Source organism: Theropithecus gelada, chromosome 2 (genome assembly GCF_003255815.1).
Source record: "Theropithecus gelada isolate Dixy chromosome 2, Tgel_1.0, whole genome shotgun sequence".
NCBI classification, from domain to species: domain Eukaryota; kingdom Metazoa; phylum Chordata; class Mammalia; order Primates; family Cercopithecidae; genus Theropithecus; species Theropithecus gelada.
The window spans coordinates 82,011,068-82,033,523 of NC_037669.1; the positions used below are offsets into that span (position 1 = coordinate 82,011,068).

The 22,456-nt window shown below is 47.3% G+C and overlaps 1 protein-coding gene across 6 annotated transcripts in view; it reads right to left on the minus strand.

Moving 5' to 3' along the window:
* The window catches only part of FLNB (filamin B), a 168,409-nt gene that overhangs the window by 17,630 nt on the left and 128,323 nt on the right, over positions 1 to 22,456 (minus strand). For 2 of the 6 annotated variants that reach the window (XM_025373970.1, XM_025373974.1), the window contains 15 exons: positions 21,672 to 21,795; positions 19,687 to 19,843; positions 18,297 to 18,486; positions 15,921 to 16,168; positions 13,148 to 13,219; positions 12,318 to 12,420; positions 11,467 to 11,607; positions 8,698 to 8,826; positions 7,763 to 7,936; positions 6,435 to 6,593; positions 5,948 to 6,151; positions 4,800 to 4,952; positions 4,575 to 4,697; positions 1,210 to 1,476; positions 247 to 384 (listed from right to left, as the gene is read on the minus strand). In XM_025373970.1, coding sequence (XP_025229755.1) covers positions 247 to 384; positions 1,210 to 1,476; positions 4,575 to 4,697; positions 4,800 to 4,952; positions 5,948 to 6,151; positions 6,435 to 6,593; positions 7,763 to 7,936; positions 8,698 to 8,826; positions 11,467 to 11,607; positions 12,318 to 12,420; positions 13,148 to 13,219; positions 15,921 to 16,168; positions 18,297 to 18,486; positions 19,687 to 19,843; positions 21,672 to 21,795 — 2,382 coding nt within the window. The remainder of the gene's footprint in view (positions 1 to 246; positions 385 to 1,209; positions 1,477 to 4,574; positions 4,698 to 4,799; positions 4,953 to 5,947; positions 6,152 to 6,434; positions 6,594 to 7,762; positions 7,937 to 8,697; positions 8,827 to 11,466; positions 11,608 to 12,317; positions 12,421 to 13,147; positions 13,220 to 15,920; positions 16,169 to 18,296; positions 18,487 to 19,686; positions 19,844 to 21,671; positions 21,796 to 22,456) is intronic. The other 4 variants (XM_025373978.1, XM_025373984.1, XM_025373982.1 and 1 more) reach the window with 2 other exon arrangements.

Below are 22,456 nucleotides of genomic sequence, written 5' to 3' on the forward strand. Positions count from 1 at the left end.
GAGCAATTGAATGAAAGCAAGAAGCAGAGAGGCTAATGGAGAAAGACAAGAGGCAACCAGAACAAGTGTTCCCACCCTTAGGAGGTCTGGCCATGTATCTTGCAACTGGATTTCTAGGAGGCTCTCCCATGTGCCCATACACATAGAATCCCCATTGACTTCAGCAAACTTGATGGATTTCTGTTCCTTGCAACCTAACCATGTTCAAACAAGGAAAATGTCCTCTTGTGAACCCTGAATACATACCAGGCTCTTGGGCAATATAAGACACACCGCACGACCCATTTTTATGGTCATCGAATGTAATCTCAGCCTTACTGGGGCCCTCAACAGCGATGGAGAGGCCTCCAGCACCTGCTTCCCGGGTCCAAATGCTGAACTCCGCTGAGAGCAAAGAGACACCTGGTTAGTGACTGAGCCCCACAGAGCCCCTGCCCCTCTTCTATTCTTGTTCAAACCTGCAGTGCTAGGTTTCGTTTGTTGCTAGCCCTTTTCTCTTTCTCTCACCCCAAGGAGAAACCAAGCAAGGGCCATCATTGAAGTTTCCTAAGCATCACTAGCGATATCTAAATTCATAGGACATCTGGAGTACTCTTGAAGACATCTTAACAGGCTGGGCGCAGTGGCTCATGCCTGTAATCCCAGCACTTTGGGAGGCCAAGGCAGGAGGGTCACAGGAGCCCAGGAGTTTAAGACCAGCCTGAGTAAGATGGTGGAACCTCATCTCTAACAAAAAAAGGAAAGAAAAAAAAATATTAAATAAAAATTTTTAAAAATGTGAATACACCCTAACCAAGCCAGAAAAAGATGAGAATGTTCCATTTTTTCCTCACAGATCTTCCCACCAGCAGCAACCTTAGGAAAGGATGCTTATAGTCAGTTTTGTAGCTTTCTAGTGTGTTCCACAGAACATCAGCCCTGAAAGATGCTCTGGAAACAGTATTACTCTGCTCCCCAATTAGAGACTCAGATGCACACTAGTAAGTTACAGGCACCAAGGAGGCTCCCAATAAGAAACTTGTTTGGCTTTACGTGAGCACACAAAGTGTGCCAGACTTAGTCACAAATGCCTTGTTTTAAAGAATGCCCCTTAATGCCACCTATCAGAAGTCTTCTCTTTCGAATAGGGCAAAAAAGTATGTGGGTGCCCACACTGCCTGGGTTCAACTCATATTCTTCCCAGGTGAAAATCCTGCCCGGAATGCTCACCTGGGACTCCCGCTTCTCCTCTCTCCAGGCCAGGGCCTCCTGCCCGCACCTTGTGGGCACCTCCTTCACCAAGTGGCCCCACGGTGAACTGGAAGGGGCTGCCAGTGACGTGCTGCCCGCGGTACTTGACGCTGACCGTGTGCACGCCCATCTCCTGGGGCACAAACCGGACGCAGTGAGAGTTCTTCCCCATGGGTACAATCTCCGCTTCAGTCACACGGCCAGAGGGGCTGGTGACGTGGGCCGACATATCACTGCTGTTGATTTCTGAAAGAGGGAGGGAGGTTGGGGGAGAGAAGAGGGTTGGGGCAAGGGCCTGAGACAGGGCAGGACATGCAGGGCAGGCAGCCGAGAGCAAGGTGTACGCAGCCCAGTGGACATGGGGTGCCCAGATTTCCTTCCCTTCAGGCTGGGTGCCTGCCCTCCTGTGGCCAGCATGGAGTGGGCAGGGACCTTTAGGCCACCCATGCTAGGGGCACTGAGACTTCTTGCCAAAGGTGACGTGGTCATCCATCATGCATAGATGGGCTCCTTTCCACAGGTAGGGAAGGGTAGAAAACAAGAGCCGTCATCCCTTACTGTCAAGAAGCTTTGGCATTTCTATTAGGCAACAAGACAAAGTTAGAGAAAAAGGTGAACATTCGTCAGTCCCAATGGCAAAAGGGAAACCATGCGTGAGCAAAGCTTTGAGCAAACCAAAGACCAGGGGCCATACTTTCAGAAAAGCAATGTCTCGGGTCACCAGCGCTAGGACACAAGACCACATCACTCTACGTGAGCTGCTCACGTCATGCCAACGACTGTGCCTGTACTGCCGTGGTGAGGCCAGGTGGCCGCAGGCGGGGCACGGAGCACTGCCATCACCTAGAGCCAGTATGAAACTGCACCCTCCAGCCCCACAGGATCTGGGCAGAGCAGTTCATGACTCTGACCCCTGAGGACAGAAAAGGGAAGGGAGGTTGAAAAGAGAGTCACCCATGTTATGAACTGAATGTTTGTGTCCCTCCAAAATTCGAATATTGAAACCCTATCGCCAACAATGTGACGGGATTAAGAGGTGGGGCCTTGGGGAGGCAATTAGGATTAGATAAAGTCAGGAAAATGGAGTGACCCTGTGATGGGATCAGTGGCCTTGTAAGAGTCTCAGACAGCTTGCTCCCTCTGCTCTCCAGCGTGTGATGATACAAGGGGACGCTGTCAGTCTTCAACCTGGAAGAGGGCCCTCACCACAATCTGGCCATGCTAGTACCTGATCTTGGACTTCCGGCCTCCACAACTGTGAGGCATACATTTCTGTTGGTTGCCACCTAGTTCATGTGATTTTGCTAAAGCAGCCAAAACTAACGATGATGCCCTGCAAAACCTGGGTCTAGAGGACATCTGGTTAGTGAGCTGTCCTCCATTAAGGAGGAGGGGATCTCTGAGAGGATCATTTGGGTAATGAGGGGAAAACTGAGCCTCACCCAGAGTCATCTGGTACTAAGTAACTAAAAGAATAACAAAAAGAGACTTAAGAGAAAGGGTAAACTTCCACGCTGCACAGACACTTGCTAGTTCCTCAAGAAACAAATAAGCAGAGAACAGGACAGGTATTTTGCCAAATGAGAAATGTAAAGCAAATGAAAAGAAAACACAGTACATATAACTAGTAATTGAAGATATGAAACTGAATACTGGCCACCATATTTTTCCATCAGGTTGGCCAAAGTGAGAAGAGGCAGCCCCAGTGCTGGTGGGGGAGTATGCAGAAATGTGGAGGACGGTCTGCCAAGGTGTGGCAGCGTCTGAAATGCACCAGCCCAGCCCACTCCTGGGCATCCGGCCCACAGCCTGAGCACAGGGTGGCAAATGTCAGAGCAGCCCTGATGATGGGAGCTGAGGCACAGAGATGAGTAACGATGGTTGATGCATCTAGACATGAAATGGAATCTCTCTTTTTCTATCACCAACAGTTCCATTGAATGAAATGGCATTTTATCTGGGTCATGAAAGAGATGATGTGGATGTCTATTTTTTGAGGTGGGAAGATGCCCACAAAAACAGTGGATGAGGAGTACACCGATGTGACTGGAAAGTGAGCACACATGGCTGTGAGGACGGAGCAGCCAGGGTCCAACTCTGCACCTAAGATGTGAGCCAGGCTCTCTCTGGGAGGTGACACTTCCTCCCTCCACCTTGAGGTACACAAACTGTTTATGACCAGAAATGATCAGTACAGCTTTTTTTGTTTTGAGAAAGTCTCGCTCTGTCGCCCAGGCTGGAGTGCAGTGGCGCAACCTCAGCTCACTGCAACCTCCGCCTCCCAGGTTCACGCAATTCTTGTGCCTCAGCCTCCTGAGTAGGTGGGACTACAGGTGCCTGCTGCCACGCCCTGCTAATTTTTGTATTTTTAGAAGAGATATGATTTTGCCATGTTAGCCAGGCTGCTCTCAAACTCCTGACCTCAGGTGATCTGCCCGCCTTGGCCTCCCAAAGTGCTGGGATTACAGAAGTAAGCCACCACGCCCGGCCCAGTCAGGCTCTTCTTAAGTGATCATGTCTGAACTCTACAGTAATGAGGCTCTGCCACATTCCCATGTGACCCAATGTTGATGTGACTACACAAGAAGAACCCGTTAACTAAAGCCAAGAAGGCGGAGTCGACAGCTCCCTGACACGTTAGGAAGGATGGGAGGTGCAGTGTAGAAAGATAGACCCATCTCCAGAGCTTGCAACACAAGCTCCATCTGAAGACGATTTATATTTCCCTTCTCTGTAGAATTTGTGCAATTCCATAGGACATGTCAACTTCTGGGCAGAGGAGCCTCAAAACTTTCACTCACAGTGACTTCTCTCTGGAAGGATTCTTTACAGAAAGAACTTGGGCCACATTTCAGACAGACTGTGTGACCTGTTGACTGGCTAATTGGGGCCCATGAGGAACGATTCACCGCCAAAGGGCTAGATGTGGCCCAGTGAGATCTGCAGCACAGCCCTCGTTCTAATTTCAGGAAGGAAAGAGAAATACTAGAAGGATGCCGCTGGGCTGCCACCTCTTAAATACTTCCAGACACTGGCATCGGCTGGGCCAGTTCTTTCACTGACATGATTCTGTTTGACAGACAGTAAATCTAAAAATCTAAAAGCATATCTACGTTTCCCCCATGTGACCCAATAAAGTTATTTTTATTTGGAATTGGAAAAAGGTAGCGAGGTAAACAGATTTATTATTCTTGGATGAGCCTCTGTGAAAATAAACATAGAAGAAAATTATGAAATGAAGTGAAAAGAAAAGGTCAGCACAGCCGACTTGGATACTGTGTTCTAGGCCATGCCCTGAGGCCTGGAGCCAAGGCTTCCCCGCCCCACTAGTTCCCGACACCCACCTGGGATTTTCAGGTTCAGGTCACAAATGCTCCCAACAGTGGCCACGGACGGGGCCCGACTGGTGCGGGTGATGCTCTCTTTGACTCTTCCCTCCCCGCTGATCTTCACAGTAAATGGGCTCCCTGCAAGACCCAAGAAGGCTCCTGTGAGCAGCCCAGAGGCCGAAGCACAGCATTTACAGAAAACCCAAGCATCCCATCTGGAGGGGAACGGAATACACATACCAGGCACGTGCTCATCAGCAAATTTGGTGGAGACGATATAAACCCCAGGCACAGTGGGGAAGTAGGAGACTTTGCAGGTGCCATCTTCCAGGTCCTCTGTCTGGATGTCTACTTTGCTGGGGCCTTCCACTGCCAAGGATATGCCACCATAACCTGCAACACAGCAGCCCCAGGCTGTTCTGACAGCAACTCCTCAGGAAGAGGGAGCCCGATGAATGGAGAAAGGACATCGACCCTTACGCTTCAGTCTATTTCTACATAGCAGAAAGAAAGCAATGGCGGCCTCATTTGCAGAGCCCAGAGGGGGATGAGTAGGTTAAGCGCCCTGAGAATTCCCATAGTGAAATAACCTGCTGAACCTGGTTTTGACCACAGAACGCTTTCCTCAAGGGTATTTACTAATACCCCATAGACGATGTGCCCTGTGCAAATTGCTGGAGAGGACCTTCTGCCCTCATGCCTCCAAGAACTGCACGTACCACCTCGGGGGTTTATCCACAGCCAGACCTGAGATTCTGAATTTTTAAACAGCCCCTGGCTACCTCAACTAGGTCAGCAGATCTGAAGGTTTAACAGGGAGTATCTCCCAACCAGGACCAGAAATTCTCCAGCCCTCTCCCCTGGGTTAGAATTTGTCTAGAATTCACCAGTGTGGCCATGCCTCAAGAAAGCAGATGACTGGACGCACTGGGGTGTGGCGAGCTTGGAAGAGACACAATCTAACTCAAACCATCTCAAAGAGAGAAGAGAAAGAGATGCCTCATTTCCACAAAAGCTCTGCTCAGATGACCATGGTCTTGGCCAGCCAACCCAACATTCTTTGCTTGGAGAGACGCTGGGAAGCTGAGAACAAGGGTGGGAGAACAGATGAGAAAACAGGGGTTTGCGAGGTGTTGTGGCTCTGGGTTCAGATCCTAGGGCAGAGGGGGCTGTAAGCCCTGTGAGCCTCAGTTTCATCATCTAAAAAACAAAGACAATCCTATTTTTGCCAATGGTCATGAGGCGTAAAAGACAATGCAGGCAGAAGGACCTATAGCTTGAAGGATGCTCAGGAAGGAAAAGGAGTTGGTAGGATGAAAAGATGACACTGATTCAGCAAAGTAAGTGTTCCCACAAGCTCTGGGCCTCTCCCTTGGGACCACACAGACCTGCATCCCTTGTGTCCACGATGAAGTCAGACATCTCGAAAGTCCGGCCTTCTGACAGGCCGCGGCCATAGACTTTGGCTCGGCGGGCGTCACCGATCTCGGACTGGACCACCATGATGGACACGGGGCTGTTGGCCACGTGGTTGCCATTTTTCTTGATGCTGACCAGGTGTTCACCCACTTCCCGGGGGATGAAGGAGATGCCTGGGCCAGAACACAGATTGAGGTTTGTAAGGGGATGGCGGAGAGGAAGCAGGAGAGACACACTCTCAGAAATAGAAATATGACCTTTTTCCTGACATCCAACAACCCAGAGTGTCGACATCACAATGCACAAATACACTTGGGCATTTATCGTGCGTGTGACCCAGCAGGTTTATCACATCACACTCCATTGTGCTACCGATTTCCCAAGAAAGAACTGCAAGAGTCCCCATCTCCCACCCAAGATGTCCTGGCTCCAGCCAGGAAGGGTAGCCTAGCTCACCAATGTGGTTGTTGGGCAGCCTCTTCAGGAGACAGGGCTCATCTCGGCCAGATGGGGCCTTAATGCTGGCCGTCAGGCTGCTGAGGTCAGTCTCACTGATGTCAAGCAGGAAGTCAGCGGCCGAGCCCAACTTCACCTGGGAGCACCGCCTGCTGTCATCTGGGAAACATTCCCCCAAAAAGGACTCCCGTTACTTGTGGTCATCCCGCTTCCCAGAGCTGCCATGCCATATGCCGTTCACAGATGAACAGGCAAGAACTGATTACACGAAGTGAAAAAAAATGAGCCTTGAACACTGAGTAGACCCAACCAATGAAGAATGATGGGATTCATGCCTGCTTGCAGCAAAGACAAGGAGCTGGCAGGACCCGGAGACTTGAGTCCTCATGGACCAGGTGCCTAATCCCAACACTTTGAGACTGAGGCAGATGAATCACTTGAGGTCAGGAGTCCAAGACCAGCCTGTCCAACATGGTGAAACTTCATCTCTATTAAAAATACAAAAATAAGCTGAGTGTGGTGGTGGGTGCTGTAATCCCAGCTATTCGGGAGGTTGAGGCAGGAGAATCGCTTGAACCCAGGAGGTGGAGGTTGCAATGAGCCAAGTTTGCGCCATGAACTCCATCCTGGGTAACAGAGCAAGACTCCGTCTCAAAAATAAAATAAAATATAGGAATCTTTGGTAGTTGAAGGGACCTCGCACCTGCCTGGCATGGCTGTGGGCATTTCTAGGTAAACAATGACCACATTCCACAGAGTACTACTGGCTGTTTCACAGACAGGTCTAAACACGGTGGGGACACGGGCTCTGCCTTGTGCATTTTCCTTATAACCCACTGAAAGCATAACCTGAACACAGCAAGGTGAGGAGCATGGGTTTTGGAATTTGATAACCTGGATCTGTTTACCCATATGTGAACTCGGCTACACCACTACCTTGCCAAGCCTCAGTTTTCCCATCTGTAAAAGGGATAGCAGAAAATTTATCTAGTAGTGACGCTGAAGGGCATCTCTGAGTTCACGCACTATTGCGGTCAGTATGATTTGAATACTCCATCTGAGAGCTTTCTCTTTGCACACTAGAGTAACACTGGCACAATAAAAGTGTGCTCCAAATACTAGCTCTTGCTTTTTCCTGGATTATCAGCAAGGGAAGAATTTAGCCAATCCAAAATTGGATTCCATCCCCTGCTCCTCCTCAATGAGTCTCCGTGAAACCTAAACTCAAAGAGATGTCTAGCCTGCTGCCTGTGGTCTGATAAGGAGGGTGGCAGTCAGGGGTAGCCACGCTTCCCATGAGGAAGCCTCCAGAAGCCAGACAACCCTACCTGTGATCTTGGCTGTGAAGGGGCTGCCAGGGATGTGCTTGTCATTGTACTTGACCAGAATGCTGTAGTCGCCTGGCAGAGTGGGCAGGTAGGTCACTGTGCATGTCCCATCTTTATTGTCAATGCAGCTGATTTCTGCTTTTGAGGGGCCCTCAATAGCCAAGTCCAGACCACCTACAAGTGGGAACAGGGATGCAGGGGTGTTAGGGAGAGAGTTTCCTTGTTTTAAGAGTTTCCTTGTAACAACTCATCCAGGGCAGCCCTGATGCTGGGGACAACGGACTGATGCACTCCACGTGAGCTGTGGGCAAAGGGACATCTGTCAGAACAAAGCACTCCATGTGGTAAAAATATCCACTGAGAAGAAACCCCAAATGTCTGAGTTCTTCACTGCAAGTAACCCTGGAGCTCTCTCTACTCTCAGGATGCATGGGATGAGAAAAGGAAGGAGCCGTGCATGTCAATTTCACATAAGAGATGGTGGGCGGTGGAGGGCAGAGGTGTATTGTCCCTTTCTATCAGGCACTGGCTGCCATCATGGAAATCCCATTAGAACCACAGATTTGGGAGTCTCCATGAATACTATGTGAATGGGCACACAGCTTTATCAAAAAGAGCCACTCAGTAAGTCATGTGGTCTTGTGGATACATGTGCAAAAAGAACAAAAACATCACCAACCAAAACATACTTAAATTCCAGACAAGTCACATAAAGTATTTCATAGCATGAATCTGATTTCAATTAGAACACAAAGGACTTCAAAAATGTCTTTCTGGGTAGAAGACAAAGCAGCTCTACAGATTTATATGAGAGAAAAGACAAGACAAATACTACCATTCAATTGTCTCACTTTTAAAAGCCACCCTAGAACCGTGTCCACTTAACCCTCCGAATGGATGGCTGGAGGCATATAAACATGTAAACCACACAGTACCTTCTCCTGCATCCTCTGTGACGATGGTGAAGGTGGCAGTTTTGTTGGCCACTCCATACACGAGGCCTGGACCATATGCAGAAACGCTTCCACTGTTGGGGTAGTTCACATAGAACTGGAGTGGGCTCTCTGGGTTTACAAAGGACACAAACAAAATTGGTGCTCATGAAGGGGTGAATGAAGACCTTGGACAACCGGCATCTTAACACTCACCTCTCTACAGGTCTGGCGCCTCCTAAGCAGAGGCAGAGACAGAAAGAGATGCAGAGACAGAAAGAGATGCAGATGCACCTCCTGTCCCCCGCCATCCTAGGACATCAGAGAGGGTCTACACAGTATTATTCCTTCAATCACAACGTAAGAAAAACAATCCTGGAGGCTGCCACAGATGAGGAAGGGGGCTGAGGTAAGGCAATCCAGCCCAACTGATAAATAAGGAAGAAACTCTTGCACTGGGTGGTGAAAGGACCCATGGCTAGAGGGAAGGTGAGTGGAAAGGGCTTTTGGAAGGCCATTTGCCCACGCCATTCAAACTGTAAGGAATCAACCCCACAGTGGTCTTTCCCACCCACCCCGACTGCTAGCCCTACGTAAGCACTTTCATTTCTGCAGTGTTCAGGTGCACATCAGGAAAAGACCTAAGTGTTCACAACAGGGGACTGGTTAAATAAATGCTGATCTACTCATGGGCCATTAAAAAGAGTGAGGAAGACTCATGTTTACTAACTTGAGAAATTATCCATAATATGATGCATTAAAAAGAAAAAAAGCAAGTTGCTATAAACTATGAATACCATTACGCTATTCCTTTAAAAACAAAATAGAACAAAAAATTTTTTTTTTTTTTTTTTTTTTTTTGAGACGGAGTCTCGCTCTGCCGCCCAGGCTGGAGTGCAGTGGCCAGATCTCAGCTCACTGCAAGCTCCGCCTCCCGGGTTCACGCCATTCTCCTGCCTCAGCCTCCCGAGTAGCTGGGACTACAGGCGCCCGCCATCTCGCCCGGCTAGTTTTTTGTATTTTTTAGTAGAGACGGGGTTTCACCGTGTTCACCAGGATGGTCTTGATCTCCTGACCTCGTGATCCACCCGTCTCGGCCTCCCAAAGTGCTGGGATTACAGGCTTGAGCCACCGCGCCCGGCCAATAGAACAAAATTATATGTATGTTTGTAGATACAGAGAGAAACATCTAAAAAGATACACAACTTGCACCAGCAGTGGAAGTAGATGGCAGATGTGAGAAACATTTTTTCCTCTCTCTCCATCTGCACTTTAGAATATTTAAATAGAAGTAGATAATACATTTTTGCTTTAAGCCAATATTACATACAGGCAACTAAAGCAAATGCCAATCTCAGAGAAATATTTGCAACTCCTACCACAAAGGGCTAATCTCTCCAATGTTTAAATTGCTCTTAGAAACTATATGACAAAGGCCAATAACCAAATAGAAAAACAGGCCGTGGATCCAAACGTTCAGTTCACAGAAAAAGAAATACAAATAGACATATGGAAAGCTGTGCGGTCTCATTCACAAGAGAAATACAAATAAAGCAACACTGAGATTCTGTTTCTGTCCAACCATCAGGCTGGTAAAGATCCAAAAATGTGATAGCATATTCTACTGGCAAATTTTGTGGAAAAGAAGGTGCTCTCCTCCATGGCTGGAGGGTGTGTGAACTGCAATAGCCCCTCTGAAGGGCAATTTGGCAAGATCTGTCAAAATCGTAGATGCCTGCACTGGGGCCCCAGCAATGCCTCCTCTGGTAACTAAATCTCACAGATACATCTTCATGAGTGTGAAGTGACTAGGGGAAAAGTCGATTTGCTGCAGCAAGACTGGGGACAGCAACGGCAGGAAGAACCAAAATCTCTCCAACAGGGAAATGGTCAAATATGTAATGGTTCGTCCACATGAAGGAAGGCTGGAAAGACCCTCTCTTATATATCTGTATTTCTATTTGCATGGAGAGTCTTAAAAATACTCTGAAAATGGCCAGGCGTGGTGGCTTATGCCTGTTATCCCAACACTTTAGGAGACCAAGGCGGGAGCAATGCTTGAGGACAGGAGTTCAAGACCAACCTGGACAACATAGTGAGATCCTATCTCCACACACAAAATAAAACCCTAAAACTCTGAAGTCGAACATAAAAAAATTTATGATAGTCTGGTTCAAGGAGAGGGCAGACGGAGGATATGGGTGGGAAGGAAACCTTTCTCCATATCATTTTTATTTTTGAACCATGAGAATGTGTTACCTATTCAAAATACTAAATTAAAAAACAAATATTTAAACAACTACAAAAAGAAAGAAAGAGTGAACCAGTGACACTGTGCTGGTTGGTGGCCCATGGAACTTGGGCCGGATTCCCTTGGAACTTGGGCTGCTGGTCCTCTTCTTCCGCCTCTGACCCCGCCCCAAGTCCCCAGGCCACACAGGGCTCTGCAGGCCAGGCTGGAAAGTCCCTCACTGTGCCTCACATTTTTCTCCCAGCTTGCCCTCTGGCCACACTCGGCGTAGTGACAAAGATAAACAACCACAGACCCAAAGGCCTGCACGGTAACCCAAGACACTGAGCTACATCATCCCTTCTAGAAATCAGCTGGACCTGCTAGGGTCCCAGGCTGTTTGGTTTTGCAGGGTTGCCAATGCTGCATTCCCCAGCCTGCTGCCAAAAGCCACTCCCTACACAGCAGCTGAGGAGCGTCTGTACGCTGCCCAGATGCCCCTGAATGGTGGAGCCCTGCTGGGCCTGCTCAGCTCAACTTACCAGGGATGTGGCTGCCCATGTATTTGATGTGCATCTCGTGGAGCCCAACTTCAGTGGGGGCGTATCTAACAGTCACCGTGCCGTCCTTGTTGTCCACAATCTCAGGTGTGGCCGTCTTCCCAGAAGGCATGTGTACCTCCCCTATGGAGCACAGGGAGACGGTGCAATGAGCCCACCAGCAACCTTCCCCAGAGAAGCAGAGCCCAAGGCACAGACGTATTCAAAATAAAGGTTTCCAGACCCAAGGACATTCATGGCTGCCTAAAACACTCAAGTCCCACAATGGGAAAGACCATTTGCTCTTTTCTTCTTTTGTTTCCAGTTCCATTTGACTTCCACAAAATACAGCAGACAACTCTTAAAGAGTTTTTTACAACTGGCAAAATCAAGCTCAGAAAGGACTTGAGAAGACCATGAAACCAGCTGGATAGGTAGAGCATCAAACCAAAGAGAAGCAGGCATTGAAAAGAGGCTGAGGGGAGAAAGGAACTCCTGTATGACAGACTCAGTGTCAAAGTCGCATCTGGAAAAGTCAAACAAGAGGAGGCAGGGAAAAGGGGCAAACAGGAACCCAATAGTCATGAGGTATCTAAACACAGCAGTTCTTAACCTAGAGAGAATCATGGGCCCCCTCAAGAAAGTAATGCAAGTTGTCAGTGAGTCACTTCTTCAGAGAAACACACACGTAGCACATTCTGTAGTTTCAGGAGCCCACGGCCCAACGCCCGAGACCAAGAACTCATGACCCAGGGTTAAGGAGCCCAGGTCTGGGAGACAGTGGACACACCTCCCCAGCACCATTCTGGGAAGCTCATGAGAGCAAGTGAGAATGAGACAGCCTTCATGCTTACCAGTGATTTCTCCTTTCCTGACAGCAAACGGAATGACCAGGTCAAAAGGCTTAAATCCCAGGCCGTTCATGTCACTCACTGGGACATAGGCCTCTTCGGTCACCTAAAAACAGAAGGCAGTGGTCACTGGGTAAAGCGGACAACAGCGGGAGCTGGTAAAGCTACAGGGGGTAGAGCTGCTGGGAATTCTGCAAGCCAGTGAGGCCGGGATTTGGGAATGTGGCTGCCCATTGTGGTATGGGCTTTGTCTAAGTGGCTCCAGACCCAGGGTAGAACCTGAGGGACTGGAGAAGTCACGCTGACCAACTGTTAGCAATCACTCAGGAGTCTGTTTGTAAAATTCCCAGCAGCGCCCACAGGAAAGTGGAAAAGTGAGAGACAGCAATGTCTATGAGTCCCAAGAGGCTCCATCTGGAAAGGTTTAGTTGCTTGTGGCCTGGAAAAGAAGGTGCATTTTAAGTGGCAGAGAGTAGCAGTGGGTGGCTTTCCCCCTGAACAGAAACTGAATGTGCAAGTGGCGGCTTTGAGAGGCAGCAGCAGGGCTGCAGACAGCTGTCTGTCTTTCTCTTTAAACACGGAGACAAACTGCACCGAGCGTGATCACAGACACGACGGCTGGCGATTTGTGGAGCACGGATGGTGACGCGAAGGTGATCTTATTACAGAAAAAGCAGGGATCATCGTGATGGGCTGATCAGTGAGGGGCACACCAATGACCAATGACCAGGACACCCACAGGGCTTAAGCAATCCCAGAAGCAGATGGCAGATTTTCTGAAATGAAGGCTGAGTAAACCCAGAAACGCAAAAAGGAAAAAACCAAAATTGTACCCAGGGCCTGAATCCAGGGGGACATGCATTTACCGGTGCCTCCTCCACGGCTGTGACTTCCCCATCTGTGGCCTGGTCAGTGGCAAATGGAGATTAGTTGGGAACCATACTGGAAGGATACACTCAGTAGACTCTACCACCACAGAGCTGCTTCCCCTACTGCTCCATCTTGAACCGCAGTGAGCTGCTCGCTCTAGCGAAGGACACTTTCTTACTGCCCTTTTGGAAGGCAAGTTGGTGACCTCTCTTTGACTGTCAGATGTGCATGCCCTGTGAGCCCACAACCCCACTTCTGGCAAGCAGACCTACGCTGGCAAGAGGCTCCATAGGTAACTGATGTGTGTAAGGACCTTGACTGGCGCCGTCTGTGGTCATGCAAAACTAAAGCAACCTAACATCCATCTGGAAGGGGTTGGATCAAATAAATTCTGGTGAGTCTGTCCAGTGGAACACAGCAGTCAGGTCCAATGAATCAATATGTAAGGGTATCTATGGCACACTGAGGGAAGGAAGCAAGGTGCGAAAGCAATATGTACAGTGTGATCCCAGGCATGAAACTGAGGTGTGTGAAGTGTAAGCAGGTAAAAACTAACACGAGGCATCTCTGCAGCACAGAATTAGGAAAAAGGTCTTTTTTCACTTGATAAATGTCTACTGTGGTTAATTATTTAATTTTTTTTGAGGCAGAGTTTTGCTCTGTCATCCAAGCTGGAGTGCAGCGGTGCAGTCTTAGCTTATTACAGCCTCAACCTTCTGGGCTCAGGCGATCCTCCCACCTCAGCCTCCTGAGTAGTTGGGACTAGAGGTGTGCACCACACCAGGCTAATTTTTTTTTTTGGTAGAGATGGGGGTCTCACTGTGTTGCCCAGGCTGGTCTTAAACTCCTGGGCTCCAGCAATCCTCTCACCTTGGCCTCCCAAAGTGCTGAGATTTCAGACGTGAGCCACCATGCTCAGCAGTTAATGTTTTTAAAGTTTTTTATAAATTCATTTTCAACAAATCTTAGATTTAATGCTCCTGGCTGGGCGTGATGGCTCACACCAGTGTGGGTCTCCTTGAGACATTTGCTATGACTGCAGTGTGGGTCAGTGTCCTTTTTGGCCTCAAACTTATAGTGAGACGCAGGGAATCTACCCAACCAAAGCCAATGAACAGTCAGTCAGTCCATCCAGTTAAGGTTCTCTCCCTGGAATGAGAGAATAAAGACCCAAACCAGGTACTGTAGGTACTGTGGGTGATCGTCCCTTTCTGCCTTCAGCAGTGGTCAGGGGGCAGTGGGTAAACACAAAATATTCTTGCTTTGTGTGTATTCAAGGGCTAGGAGACACTTATTCTTACTGAGTTTGGAAGCCTCCACTTCTGTAACAAGGGTCCTCAATTTTTTTACTCTGACTTTCTCACTTAGACCTTCCCAATATGGTCTTCTCTTACCCCCAACTCATCGCACCAGCAGGCCCATGACCACTGCTCGGTGGTTGGCTGCTTTTCCCTCCTACCTAATTCTAACCAACCAGATAAAACCCAGTATGGGCTAAAAACAGATTCTGAAGACTACAACTGGTACCCTTCTCTGTGAATAACGACATCAACTTCCCAGCTGTATTTCCTTCTTCCTACAGAAGAAAAACACTCTTAAATGAACAATGTCAAAAGTTGACAAGTGTTTACATACTTGAGACATAAAAGAGCCTCCAGATCTCTGGCACGCTGTTTACGGATAAACAAACATCGATGGAAGGGAACAAAGCTACAACAGAGTATAGACTGTTTGGAAGAAAGTCCCTGAGCTTCTGTTTAGAAAGGAGTCATCATGCACCTCTCCATTACTGCACAAAATGAAATAATTAGAAGGTGCTTTGTAGGCTGTGAAGAAGGCCAGGTCATTAAAAACATGAAGGGCCTATGAACCTTGTGGTCAAGTGCGGCTGCTGATGGCAGTATCAAAGGACACCAGTGAGGATGACAGCATGGTACTTGGTGTCTGTCTAGACTAAGCACACTTCATTTGTAAAAAAAAAAAAAAAAAGCCCAACGATGCTTGGTTTTGAGGGTTCAGTGAGGTAATGCCCCTGAGGTTTCTAATCCCTTTCCTGGTTGAAGAATATTCACAGGAAGATCTATTATGCAATAACAAAAATAAATAATCAGAGGAAGATCTATAAGTCACTCAGAATTGAAAATGAAAGACCTTGGTCATTCACTAACCCAGATGTTTGCATAATGGTTTCCTCCTTCTATTCCAGATGTTCCTCGCTGCAAAAGACAAGGTATTTCCCCCTCATACATAAACTGTGAATCTTTCCAAAACACAAGTGGAGGTACTTTGAATCCTGGGTTATCAGAGTCAAGTCTCCAAACAAAACAGCATCAGGAAGCTCTCTCCTCCAGCCATGGAGAATGGCCATGAAGACGGAAGAAGGAAGAGCTGGCAGGTTAAAAACCTGTCATGTTTTATGTAGAAACATTTTCGTAAAGGTGTGTTTTTCTGAGGAGTTATCTTTCAAAACGCCTCAGCTTAGGCCAGGATACTGCCCAAGTCCCTTATTATGATAGACACCTTGGTGGTCAGTAAGATTCCCTAAAAACCCTTAGAGCCAAAGGGTTTCTGAGTTTCTAGAGATTACTCTGGGACTCTACAAGGTCACAACTGCTTAATGAAATTTCCAAAGGGGAAAAAAAAGTGGAAGAGGATATCCTGGTCAAGGTTCAACAAATGGCAGCTGTTACAGTTTCCACCAATAACAGCAAGCTCTGGAGAAGGAATTTCCCTTACCATGACAGTGAAGGGGCTGTTAGGAATATCAACACCACCGAAGCGCACATAGATCACATATGTGCCTGGCTTGGCAGCTGTGTAGAAGATGTCATAGGTTCCATCTTCATTCTCGATGACATCGGCCTCGGCCTCAGTGCCATCTGGGGTCAGAACCGTGCAGGTCACTTTCCCCTTCCCGGCAGTCTTGGCATCAACCACAAAGCCTACTTCTTCGCCAGTTTTCACAGTGGAGGCGATTCCAGGACCTGGAGAAGAGTTCAGGGGAAGAGAATGGAAGTATGGACACACGTCCTGGAGGCCCAAGAACAAATCACACCCATCCATGCTGTCTGTGCCTGTAAATGTTAGGCCTTCAACTGCTGCCATTCAGAGGGATATCCCAAAGATCCCCTAATCAGGTGTTGCTCAAAGGGTTACTTCATCAATTACTTACTAAATAAGGAGCATCTATAAGCTCTGAGTGTTGACTAAAGGTTAGCCTGGGTTTGCCAGCATTTAAAGGTATGGCAATGGAAGGTCACCTTTCAACAAACATATTGGGCATTTTCTTAAGTGCCAGGTACACATAAAGGTGGGTAAGACACAGTCCCTGCTCTCAAGATGCTAATAGGGCCAGGCACCAAGAATGACAGTTCCAACTGCAGTGGAAATGCTGAAGAGGAACTAAGTTACAGAAAAAATAACACACTGTTCCTCGGGGAAGTGTCTGGCAGCATATCTAGGCAAAGGTCCTAAGAATTTATATACCAGGGTTGCCACACTGACAAAGGGCTTCCTAAAGAAAGGAAACATGGCTGAACCCGGAAGGATGGGTTCTGTTAGCTAAGGGATACTTGCAACCTCTCCCCAGTGACCAGTCTCTCTCTGATTTCTGGCGCCCCTTTACACAGGATCCATACATCAGGAAATGCAGAACAGCATGAACTAAAAGCACGTTGGCAAATATGAGCCAAGTGCGTAGGAGTAACAGGGAGGGTGGCCAGAACAGTTTGTTCAGGGAGTAGTGGAAGACAAGACTGGAGTCAATCTGTGGAAGGCACTGAATGACAGACCCTTGGTTTAGCCAAAGGCAAAGGTGTAGCCAAAAGGCAAGTATTCAGCTCAGGATTCTGCCCAAGCTGGGGGAGGAAATAGGGCCTGGAAGGCAATGGGGAAGTCCCCATCCAACGTTAACATGCCATCAATTAGTAAAGATGATCAGGTTGTCGCTGGCAGCTGCATAGACCTAGGAGGTGGTGGACTGGCCAGCATTCCAAAATTTCTCCGTTTTTTGCCATGGGTGAGCCAAAAAGGGCCACACTAAACAACTCACAACCTTGCTGTGAAAGCCCAGATTTTCTCCATTCAAAAAAAGATGCGCTATGAGAGAAACAAAACACATGAAGGGTGGTCCTGTGCTTAGTCTACTTATTTAAAAAGAAGTAAATCTGTCTCATTTTAGAGATGGGGATTCATGTTTTGAAATCTGCTTGAGCAGCAGCACTGAGCTGCCCAAGGGCTGTTCTTAAAAACTGAAAGGCCGTTCAGGCACGGTGGCTCACCTGTAATCCCAGTACTTTGGGAGGCCGAGGAGGGTGGATCACTTGAGGCTAGGAGTTTGAGACCAGCCTGGCCAATTATGGTGAAACCCTGTCTCCACTAAAAATACAAACCTTAGCCGGGCATGGTGGTGGGCACCTGTGGTCCCAGCTACTCAGGAGGCTGAGGCTGCAGTGAGCTGAGATTGCGTCACTGCACTCCAGCCTGGGCAACAGAGCAAGACTCCATCTCAAAAAAAAAGAAAAGGCCTGTGACAGTCAATAGTTGTGTCTTAGAAACTGAAGGAAGAAGGAGAGAGAGAAAAAAAAGAAAGAAACCAAAGAAACTGTGACGCTCAAATATTCATGGAGAATTCCTGAGGGGTTTACACATGCATGACGAAAAAAACCTAGATCCTTAAATGTGTTTCTCTAATGCTGACCTGAAACGCTCTTGAATGAATGCTGAGTAACTATCTATTCATAAAAGGCAGAAATTTGCTGCTTTTCATGGGAGCCGCCATCAGAGTTGGGTTCTCAACACTTCAAAAGCATATAATAATAGTTATCATGTATCTGGCACCGTGCTAAGCATTTTTCATGCCTGACCTCATCTGATCTTTGCAATAACCCTGTACAACAGTCTCTGTTCCTTAGAAGAGCTTCTTAGAAGAGCTTCTTGGATCTAAATGTTCTCCAAATAAAAATGAAGAGCTTCAATCTATGTCAAACTGAAGTTCAGTGAGGTCGAGCAACATGCCCAGATCATGTAGCTTGTAAATCACAGAGAAGGGCTACAGCCCGGCTTTCTGATTGCAAAGCCCGTGCTCCTGACCTTGAGATGCTCTGTACTCACCCGTGGCCAGGCACTTGCTGGCATCACCCGTCTGTGTGGCTCGGATGCGATAAGGAGAAAGTGGGATGTCGTCACCCCCGTAGGTGACCCCAATCATATAGCGCCCAGTCTTGTCGGGGATGTAGGTGACAGCATATGTGCCATCTTTATTGTCATGGACAATGGCTCTTTTGGGTTTTCCTTCTTGGTCCTGTGGATCATAGAGAAATGCTATTTAGGATATTGTCAAGATGTAGAAAACATTCATGGAAAACCTTGACATATTTTCCTATTAGTGCCTCTAGTGGAGAGACAGAATGGATGGCTTAATACAATCTAGTTTTATTTTGTTTTTTTTTGTAGGGAGAGTAGAGGGTCACAGATCCCTTTAACACCATGACAGACACAGCCAATTTTTAGTAACTTTGTTGTCAGGTGAACCAAGAGTGTTCTAGCTCGAAATCCTCTGGAATGTAGGGAGGGGAGGAGGCAGAGGCTTCTGCTCACACACCACTGCATCCAGTCTCCCTTTTCTCTTTATTAATAGGACTGTAACTCTTAGCTAGGTGCACTGCTCCCAGAAAATGGGACTCCACTTCCTAGCATCCTTGCCACTAGGTAATGTGACTTGTGGCCAACCCCCGACAAATCAGAAGGGAATGGAAGTCTAAGATAGATTTTTGGCAGGGCTGCTTAAGAGAGCCAACTGAGCTGGGAGGACCCCTTTTTCCCTTCTTTCTTCCTCCTTCTGGCCTGCCACGTGGATATGATGGCCAGAGCACTGGCAGCCTTGTGGTCCAGGAGAAGACCTTAAGGATAAAAGTCACATGCTAGGTAAAGGAGCAGAGAGATGGAGCCGACCTCCTTGGTGAGGTACAGGGCACCCAGGTGGCTTAACCTGGGTTTCCTTAACAAGAGAGAATAATCTCATTTATTTCAGTTACTCTTATTTTAAGGTTTACTGCAGTATGCAGCATAACTTAGTCTTAACAGATCCAAAGAGTAATTTAAAACATTTAAAAATAAAAACATAGGGGACGGGCACAGTGTCTCATGCCTGTAATCCCAGCACTTTGGGAGGCTGAGGCAGGCTGATTGCTTGAGCCCAGGAGAGTTCAAGACCAGACTGGGCAAGATGGTGAAACCCCATCTTTAAAAAAACAAAAATAAAAACATAGGAATAGATGTAGTAAAAAAAACATGAAAATTCACCAAAAAGTGGTTCTTGGAGCTACACTCTCAAATCTCTCAGGCGAGCTGCTTATGCTTCTGCACATTTACTGACTCTTTGGTGGGAAAATCTAACAAACAACTTGCACAGAAATCGGTTATTGAAACCCTTGTTCTTAAATCTGGCCTGGAAATGAAGTCTTAGGATTAAGGTTTGGCTCGAAAAATAACTCCAAGTTACCGTTATCTGAACAGCAAGCAGGCCTTCCCCGGCATCTCGGGCATCGATTGCAAAGTCCACAGGTAGACTGGCAGGCACACCATAGGAACTAAGGCCGGGGCCACTGGCGGTCACTTTGCTGGCATCATATGTGGGAAGGACCTTGACCTTGAAGGGACTTGATAAACACACACACACACCCTAGTCAGTAAAGATACGTGTCAACCCAGCTGCATCTAACTTTTCTTACACATGAGTGGGATGGAAAAGGGGGTTTCTACAGTAGATAAGATAGTGAGTTAGTCAAGGTGCCTAAGTCCAGCAGAAATTTACAACTATGAGGTAGTAACCATTACATGACAGACTGGTTTTGCCCTGAGTGTGTTCCAAGGCAGCAGTCCCCAACCTTTTTGGCACTAGGGACTGGTTTCGTGGAAGACCAGGGGGCGTGGTGGGGGAATGCTTTTGGGATAAAACTGTTGCACCTCAGATCATCAGCCATTAGTTAGATTCTCATAAGAAGCGCACAATCTAGATCCCTCTCATGTGCAGTTCACAATAGGGTTCACACTCCTACGAGAATCTAATGCAGCCGCTGATCTGACAGGAGATGGAGCTCAGGCGGTAATGACTGCTCACCCATCACTGTGCGGCCCAATTCCTAACATGCCATGCACCCGTACCAGTTCACGCTCCAAGGGTTGGGGACCTCTGTTCCAAGGGATACAAATAGTTTCGGGAGGAAGAGCTCACAAATTAGTTTGGGAAATACAGCGCTAAACACATTTAGCCCAGTTTTGTTATGCTAAGATGATGGTCACCAAATGGAAAGAATACTGGAACTTCATTTTAATATTTATATCTCATCTTATTCTATATTCTGTATCTATAATTATTCTATATTTAGTATACTTCATATGGTACATGGTATATTAGTAAAACAATATACAAATGTCATTTATAAATTACACATTTTGACATAGATAGAGCTAATATGCTTATCTCTATATAAAATATGTGTTAGGGGATATGGGTGAAAGTTTTTCATCTTAAGGGGCATGATTTTTTAAAAAAAGAAAAGAAAACACTTAGAGATTGTTCCAAGAGGTGAAGAACTTATGTAACATTTTTTAAAAATTAATATCAGCAAGGAAGAAGGTTTCTACATAAAACCTTCTGGAAATGCTTTTATCAAGCAAACCCTGAAGTAAAGACCTTTGTCCTGTCCCAAAACACCAAAAGGAAACCTCTAATAAACTAATAAATTCTTTATTTTTTCAATGATTCTCTACTACTACTACTACTAGTGCTTTTTTTAAAAGAGATGTCAGGGGAGGGTCTATGTTGCCCAGGCTGGCCTCAAACTTTTGGGCTGAAGTGATCCTCCCAGTTCAGTCTCCCAAGTAGCTGGGATTACAGGCGAATCCCACCACAACTGGTTAGAATTTCTAACTTCTTAATTTCAGCTTACCTTTAAACTAAAGATGTCTGAAAGGAATTGGGGGAGCGAGAGAGTGGGAGCCACAAATATCAAAGCTAGTGTGTGGTGACAAGTTGCAGGTTCTATGTAACACTTGCTGCCTCGATGGATGGGTAGATGGACTGATGGAGGAATGGATGGGTGGATGGACTGGTGGAGGGATGGATGGACTGATGGAGGAATGAATGGGTGGATGAATGGACTGACGGAGGAATGGATGAGTGGATGGATGGACTGATGGAGGAATGGGTGGGTGGATTGATGGAATGATGAAAGAATGGATGGATGGATGGATGGATGGATGGATGGATGGATGGATGGATGGACTGATGGAGGAATGGATGGGTGGATGGAGGGAATGATGGAGGAATGGATGGGTTGATGGACTGATGGGAGGAATGGGAGGAATGGATGGGTGGATGGATGGACTGGTGGAGGAATGGATGGGTGTATGGAATGATGGAGGAATGCAAGGGTGGACAGATAGACTGACAGAGGAATGGATGGGTGGATGGATGGAGCTTACCTGCGAGGAATCTCTTCATCAGCATATTTAACTGAGACCATATAAGGTCCCTCCTGAGATGGAGTGTAGGTTACTGTGTGTGTGCCATCCCCATTGTCTACCACGTTCACTGGCTCCACCAGGCCTGAGGACAGAGATGAGAGGTTTAAGGAGGAGCCTGGCTTCACCTTTACTTCACCCTTGGCTAAGTTTGAAATAGGATCACATCCATCCCCAAGAGCTATTGGTTTCCACTGATGAATAACCTAAAGGCAAGCAACCATAATCACAGGCCTGAAAAAATCATAGGAACCCCAATTCATGGTTGCAGAAATGACCCCAAGAGACACCTTTAGCTTTCTGTTGGCTAAAATACACTCAGTCTGCCCTAGAGTATAATTAAGGAGACTGCCTGTGCTTGCTGCTGGAGGGTGTACGTGGATGATGCATGTTGAAGACACGCTATAACCTTTCAAGCTGGTTAGGCATGCTTAGGATGTGGCAATTTTACTCTACAGCTGAGACACTGCCAAAGAGTCCAGAACTGTGAAAAGCAAAAATTAACCAATGGGCTGGCTAGTCAAGACTTGTGGCCACCTTTGAGTAAAGAACACTGTGGTACCAGCATGCTGGGGCATAGATGCAGGGCAGGTGATGGTGCCAATCTCATGGGGCAAGGGGACCCTCAAGATGAAGCCTGTGGAGATGTTGGAGATTACGCTAAAACATCATCAAGGCATGCACTGGGTTGCAGAGTCCAGATCCCAGTTTCCGACGTGAGAGTCAAGGATGGGCCAACTCCAGGG